The 7,734-nt window shown below is 48.7% G+C and overlaps 1 protein-coding gene across 1 annotated transcript; it reads left to right on the top strand.

Annotated features, from left to right (window-relative positions):
• Window positions 1-18: 18 nt before the first annotated feature.
• LTK (leukocyte receptor tyrosine kinase) lies at window positions 19-7,435 on the top strand. Its single transcript, XM_074366588.1, is given in 12 exon segments — window positions 19-29; window positions 3,973-4,270; window positions 4,304-4,433; window positions 4,541-4,597; window positions 4,692-5,066; window positions 5,069-5,280; window positions 5,512-5,668; window positions 5,745-5,770; window positions 5,772-5,870; window positions 6,593-6,663; window positions 6,665-6,735; window positions 7,197-7,435. Coding segments are annotated over 12 exon segments (1,746 nt in total).
• Window positions 7,436-7,734: the final 299 nt, after the last annotated feature.

Below are 7,734 nucleotides of genomic sequence, written 5' to 3'. Positions count from 1 at the left end.
AAGAGATGGGGAAAAACCATGAGTGAGAGGTGAGAACTGAGTTCACATCTGGGACAAGAAAAGTGTGGGTGGGGCAACACTCTTGGGAATGGGGGCACTCCTAGAAGGACTCTCTCAGCAGTCCACTTGGAGTATAGGTGTCCTTAATGAGGTCAACATCTTGTCTCCTTATGGTCCCCTATTTCCATCAACTGCCATCTTGAGACATGAAGAAGCCAAAAAACCAGACTGGTATGGTAGCTGTCTGTCTTAAATCTGTTTGGGCTGCTGTAATAGAATACTACAGGCTGGTGGCTTTAAACAACAGACATTTCTTTCTCACAGTCTGGAAACCGGAAGTCCAAGATCAAGGTGCTAGCAGATTTGATGTCTGGTGAAGACCTGCTTCTTGGTTCACAGACAGCTCTTGCATGGCAGAAGGGACAAGGGAGCTCTCTGGGGTCTCTTTATAAGGACCCTAATCCCATTCCACCCATGAAGGTAGAACCCTCATGACCTAATCACTTCCTGGAGTCTCCACCTCCAAATACCCTCAATTTGGGGATTCAGTTTCAACATAAAAAATTTGGCAATTCAACATTGTCTAGTGCTGTCCTGCAACACCCCTTCCACTGTGGACTTTACTGGTGGTAGGCAAAGGCTGGGGAGGAGTGGATCAAAGCATAAACTGGTTCATCGGTTTATCTCTTGGTAGTTCTAGGTTGTTCTTTTGTCTGAATTCCAACACTAAGCTTTCCTACAGTGTCATTTGCTGTGTGGAATTACTTATCATCATTGTGTTCACAGGTAAGTGTGAGTGCAGTGTGCCCTGTCAGTAGGTAGAGAACTTACTCTCCCAAAACAGAGCAGCTGAACACAGAATTGTACAATAGGTTTTACTAAGCAACTACCTTATCTGCAAACAGCAATAGTTCTCAAACTTATGTGAAAAAAAGTTTTCACCTGGAGAGTGTGTTAAAACAGATCATTGGGCCCTGCCACCAGTGATTCTGATTCAGTAAGTTTAGGATGAAATTCAATAATGTGCATTTCTAACAAGTTCCCAGGGGCAGCAGCTGTCCAGAACCAACCACACTTTAAGAACCACTGAGTTACAGGGACCTTGCAAAGTAAATCCTGTAAACTCAGTGAGAGTTAAATAGGGCATGGTTACAGACTCAGTGCAATCCCTATCATATTATCAGTGGCATTTTTCACAGAACTGGAACAAAAAATTTTTTTAATTTGTATGGGAATTCAAAAGACTCCAAATAACCAAAACAATCTTGAGAAAGAAGAATAGAACTGGAAGAATCACGCTCTCTCACTTCAGGCTATACTACAAAACTACAGTAATCAAAACAGTATGGCAATGGCACAAAAACAGACACATAGATCAATGGAACAGGACAAAAAGCCCAGAAATTAACCCATGCACTTATTGTCAATTAATCTATGACAAAAGAGATAAGATTATTCAATGGAGAAAAGACAGTCTCCTCAATAAGTGATGCTGGGAAAACCAGACAGCTACATGTAAAAGAATGAAATTAGCACATTCTCTAACACCATATATAAAACTAGACTCAAAATGGATTAAAGACCTAAATGTTAGACTGGATACTCTAAAATTCCTAGAGGAAAATAGGCAAAACACTCTTTGACATAAATCACAGCAACATTTTTTTTTCAATCCATCTCCTAGAGTAATGGAAACAGAAGCAAAAATAAGTAAATGGAACCTAATTAAACTTACAAGCTTCTAAATAGCTAAGGAAATCCTAAACAAAATGGAAAGACAATCTACAGAATGGGAGAAAATATTTGCAAACAATGAGACCAACAAGGGATTAATTTCCAAAATATACAAACGGCTCATACAGCTTAATATATAAAAAAACAACCCAATCAAAAAATGGGTGGAAGACCTAAGTAGACATTTCCCCAAAGAAGACATACAGCTGGCCAACAAGCATATAAATAGATGCTCAATATAGCTAATCAGAGAAATGCAAATCAAAGCTACAATGAGGTATCATTTTACACCAGTCAGAATGGCCTTATCATTAAAAAGTCTACAAATAATACATGCTGGAGAGGGTGTGAAGAAAAGTGGAACCATTGTACACTGTTGGTGTGCAAACTGGTGCAGTCACTATGAAGAACAGTATGGAGGTTCCTTAAAAAACTAAAAATAGAGTTATTATATGTTCCAGCAATCCAATCCTGGGTATATCTGGAGAAAACTCTAACTCAAAAAGATACAAGCACTCAAGTGTTCACGGAAGCACTATATACACTAGATAAGACACGGAAGCAACCTAAATGTCCACTGACAGATGACTGGATAAAGAAGATGTGGTGTATATATACAATGGAATACTACTCAGCCACAAAAAAGAATGAAATAATGCCAATTACAGCAACATGGATAGACCTAGAGGTCATCATATTAAGTGAAGTCAGACAGAGAAAGACAAATATCATAAGATATCATTTATATCTAAAAAAAAAAAGATACAAATGAACTTATTCACAAACCAGAAACAGACTCACAGACATAGAACTATGGCTATCAGAGGGGAAAGGGGTTGGGGGAGGGATAAATTAGGAGTTTGGGATTAATATATACACACTTTTATATATACATATATATATATATATATATATATATATATATATATATATATATACACACACACACACACACACAATAGATAAACAATAAGAACTTATAGCATAGGGAATTATATTCAATATCTTATAATAACCTATAATGAAAAAGAATATATATGTATATGTATAACCGAATAACTTTGCTATACACCTGAAACTAACACAACATTGCAAATCAACTATACTTCAATAAAAATAAAAAATAGGGCATGGGACCGCAGTTTCTGTAAAATCACTGTGGTGTGTACACGCAGCACTGTACACTCAGAGACTTTACCAAATAGCTACTATAACTTCTTTTTTCAAGTGTTTTATATTAAACAGGCCTCAGCCTTTAAAACTGATATTTTGAGCAAAAAAACGAGGAAGACACAAAACCACCCTCTCAGTTGTAAGGCGCCTTGTGGTTTACAGAGCATTTTCCCTTCCTGTGGTTTTGCAGGTAGAGCAATTGTGATCTGTTCACCAAAACCAATTGATTAGGGATGCTAGTACTGGCACTTAGGTCTTCTGACATCACGTCTAGGCTTTCACCAAATCACACTAAGAAGTTGTGCACAGAGTTGATGCAGGCAGCAGGATTATATGAGGTGAATCCAGAAAGATCCTGAACATTTCAGAATCTGAGGTAGGAGTGGCTCCACAGTCTCTAGTCAGCAGCTGGACTCCTATAAGCAACAGTTAAGAACCGAAAGGTCTATGTAGCAAGGTCTGAGTCTGCAACTCTGGCTGCAAGCAGGCCAAACGGGCCTGCTCCCACTGCTCCCGCCCACTGCTGCTGTGACTCGGAACTCCGGTAAGTGTCTTCTGGCAGTCAGGGGACCCTTATGTTAGAGGTATCTTTCTAGGCTTGGGGAAGGCAGTCATGAGAGACAGGGTCCCAACTGTCTCCTGTAGAGGACTCAAACCATTGCAGCCAAAGCCCCTGGTCAGCGCATGGGGAGTGCAGGCAGAGAAGGGTGGTGGGTGCCTGAATCCGAGGATCTGAAGCATGCAGCTGGGGAAGGAGGGACGGGCCCTGGGGTCTCAACACTGCCTGGAAGCAGGACCACTAAGCTAAGTCAAGAAAAAGATGGGAGATCTCCAGGACCTAGCTCAGTGCTGCCCCCAAATCATTCACTGGGAAGGGCTCTCCAGGGGAGAAACCTGTAGAGACATAAGCAGGCACTCCAAGGGGCTTTGGCAACCAGAGTGGGCTTGGGGCCACCTGCCAGGTGCTGATGTACCCTGGCGGGGTGGGGGCAGGGACATGGCTGCTAGAGGCTAGGGCAGGCTGTCCAGAGGTCCTCTCTTCGCCATCCCCTATTAACACCTGAGCCCCCTACCAACCCTACTGTCACCCTGTCACCTTTCAAGCACCATTCTCTGCTCCAGCTTGGGGTCCCAGGCACCTTTTCTGCCTTCCTCGCCCTTGCCGCTGCTAGCTCCAAGCTGCTGGGACCCAAACATCACCACTCCACCTAGTGGCTTTGAGCCAGCCTCTCTCATTCCCCCAGGTGAACTCGGCGTTCCTTCCTCCCACTTCCTCCTGTCACCATGGCAGACCCTTAGGCTGGGGCAGGTGCCCATGACCCTTTCCTTCCTCCCTACTCCCAGGCACAGAGGAACATTGGCTGTAATCTAACTTCAGGGCCAGCAGCCAGAGCAGGTCCACACAAACACAGTGTCACCGGGACTACCCTGCAGTAGCTTGGTGGGGACAGTGGGGTCAGTGAGGGCTTCAGGGCTTCTGAAGGGCCTGCAGTTGCAGCCGGTGCTGGCCCCGCCAGTATTCATAAGTGTGGAACAAGAATAGAGGTGAGTGGTGACCTGCGACTGTGAGGCTCTGCGGTCAGCGGAACGAAGGCCACGTACACACCGTATTGTGTCTTTGGGTATTCTACAGCGATGGATAGCTCTAGTGGCTTTGACTATCCCTTCTTCCAGCAGAACCTGGGGAACGGTAGCAATAGTCTCTACCAAATTAGCCATACCCAGGAGCCTGTTCCTGCCAAGCTGTGTCCTTAACCAGCAGCAGCTGCAAGAGGTGGGTTGAGCCTCCCCCAAATCCATTAACCCTTCTAAAATAAATGTAAGCTCTAATTTTATGGTATGCATACCTAGTCTCCCCATTCCTTCAAAATCGACTACGTCCTCTAAATCCCTCAGTTACGAACTTCTGCAGCTGCCTCTGTCATCAACCTCTGCCCTAAGCAGGCGGCCCCAGGACCAAAGTTCAGGGGCGGGGAACTCAGCGCCTGCTTTCTGCAGGGTCTCAGCCTATGGAGCCGCGGGAGGCAAAGGTGCCAAGAACCACCTGTCGCGGGCGCATGGAGTTTTCGTCTCTGCCGTCCTCCCCCTTGGTCGCTGGGAGCCGCTGTACATCTTCGTGGGGCAGCAGAGAGAGGAGCCTGCCCGAAGTACGCGGAGCCAGTGGGAAGAGGACAACTCAAGCGCCCCAGGGCGAGGGCTGGGTGGAGAGAAGGCGCTCCTCGCGGTTCAGGCCTCAGCACTGCAAGGGGAGGGTCCCGCGCCTCACTGATTCCGCCTCTGAGGGACTCCTCGGAGGCGCACGCGGCGACGCATGGGACCGAAGGAGTCCAGGGTCACGCCGCTGGTGGCGGGGGCGCCACCTACGTCTTTCGGGTACTTACCTGCCTCAGCGCGGGCCGCTCCCGCCTGCAGTGCGGTCCCAAACGTTCCGGCGGGCGCGCACGCACACGACCTCCACGTAGGGCCTTGGCATCCCCAAAGCTCTGGGCCTGGCTGGGAGCTCCTTCCCTTACTCCAGCCCCCTGGGCGGGAGCCCTCGCCCAGAGCCGGGTCCTCACTCGACGGCTGGAGGGCGCGCCCCTGAACGCGCCGCCGGCCGGGTAGCTGTGGGCCGGCGAGCTGGAGCCGCTGGGGGCGGAGGCCAGAGGAGGCGGTCCCGCCTACGTCAGGCGGCAGGACGGAGGCCGGACTCAGGCCGCCCCCGAGAAACTGGAAAACCGCCCGGTGGCGCCCGGGAGCAGCGGGAGAGGCGGGGCGGCAGGTGAGGGCGCGGGCTGCAAGGAGAGACGGGCATCCTCCCCATCCCCGCTGCCAGCCATCCTGCTGTCTCTCTGCAGGTGGAGGGGGGAGCTGGACGTCGCGGGGCCGCATCTCCGCAGGCGGGCCGCTCACTACTGGAGGCTCGGGCTACGCTTGACTGGCCGCAGCCGGAGGCTTCGGGGGCGGCGGCGGCCGCTACCAGGGTAGGTGAACCCTTGATAGGGCAGCTGGGCAGCCCCGACAGTGAAGTGAGGTTAGAACCTTAGAACAGAGCGAGTTCCTCGGAAGGATAGGTCGGAAAGGCGTTCAGCCCTGCTCCAGGCCAGAGCAGGCAGAGTAATAGCTGTTAGAAAAGCAGATCAGGGAGGAAGGTATAGCATGCACGAGGCCCTGGGTTCAATCCCCAGTACCTTCATAAAATAAGTAGACGAATAAACTTAATTACCTCCCCCCAAAAAGATTAATTTTTAAAAAAAAAGAAAAAAGTTATATTCAGTTTGTAGTTATTGTAAAATATTGGCTACATTCCCCATGTTGTACAATATATCCTTATTTTATACATAATAGTTTGTACCTCTCAATGCCATACCCCTATGTTGCGCCCCTTTCCCTCTTGCCACCACTAGTTTTGAACTTCCTGGTCTTGCACAGCACAGGAATACTTGGGAACTGGACTGTCAGCTGTCAGCTGGTCTGCTTGTCAAATATCTCCTTGCTTTGAATTCTCCTCAAATACCTGTGAGCTCAAGGATCCCAGAAGAGGAAGCAGGCAGGCTTGATAGAACTCCCTCAAGGTCTCCCACCCACCCTAAATGCCTGGCGCTGCTCCTTGTTCCAAAGTCCAGGGCTAAAGTTAACTGTGAGGCTGGAAACGGTCTGTATGTCCCCCACCCGCACCCCGCAATATCAGTTCTTTTACTCATAGTCAATCGAGAGCCACAGAGAGGAGGAAATTCAACTATACCTCAATGGCAGTCATTGCCTTTTGAAAATCTGCAGAGCTCCAGGTGGCCAAGTGCATGTGCCCAGAGGGCATGGAACTAGTTTCGGATAACATCACATGCATGGGTGTGTCCTGCCTTTGTCTGAGGCCTGAACTCCTGAGGTCAGGGGCTGGGAGGAAGAGTAGGGCACTGTGGAGGATGTCTGCTGTGTGCCAGGCACCGCGTTGGGTGTTGGGCAGGGGACTGGAGATTGCATCAGTGCAATCTCTGCCTTCATGGAGCATGTAGTCTAGCGGTCCAGTGTGGGAGGGGAGGTATGTGTCGCTATCGCTATCTCTATCTACATCTACATTTATATCTAGATATAAATATAGATATATCTCACTGTGACAACTGCCATGGGAGGTGTAAAGTGTTTTAGGGGTTCTCAGGATGGAGAGATTGCATGTGTTTAGGATAAGTGAGGAAAGCATCATGGAAAAGTTAACACTTGACCTGAGTCTTGAGGCATGGGTAAAACTTGGGTAGAGGAATTTCCTACTGGAGGGGTCTCTCTCCCTAGACCTGCCCACCCCATCCGCCCAGGTCCTCTGATTCTGATGGTGGCTGTGGTGGTGATCTTGACACTGAGCCTCTTTATGGTGTGTGGGGTCCTGATTTGGGGTATAAAATATCCAGCTAGCATGGCTCACTTCTCCAATGAGCTGATGGGCTTCTGTGGGGTCCTAGAGGCAGACATGGCTGAATTAAAGACCCCTTCTCCCAGCAGAGCAGTGGTGGACCCCACTGGGGTTCTAAGAATAGAAGCAACTGGGGCGGCCTGAGGACAACATTCACCTTCATGGGCATCTGGAAAGGTATCCTGGGCAGAGGGAGACAAATGCGGGTGGGCCTGATAGGCAGGTAGAGAGTGTGTCATTGTTCTTCCCACCCTCAGTGAACCATAACAAGTGGCAGGGCTTGTGAGGGGATGAGCCTGCCAGGCCCTGAGCTCCGGCTGAGCAAGTTTGAACCTCCACCATCAGGACAGCCCCCAGACCCTACTATTTCTAGGTGGCGCTTGGCCCAGCCCAGTCCTGGTCTCTGCCTCCAAGGCCTATGGAGGTTTCCCCAGCCAATATTC

The sequence above is a fragment of the Camelus bactrianus genome, chromosome 6 (genome assembly GCF_048773025.1).
Source record: "Camelus bactrianus isolate YW-2024 breed Bactrian camel chromosome 6, ASM4877302v1, whole genome shotgun sequence".
In the NCBI taxonomy this organism is placed as follows: Eukaryota; Metazoa; Chordata; class Mammalia; order Artiodactyla; family Camelidae; genus Camelus; species Camelus bactrianus.
The sequence above is the reverse complement of the archived record's forward strand: the minus strand, read 5'-3'. Positions and strand labels throughout refer to the sequence as shown.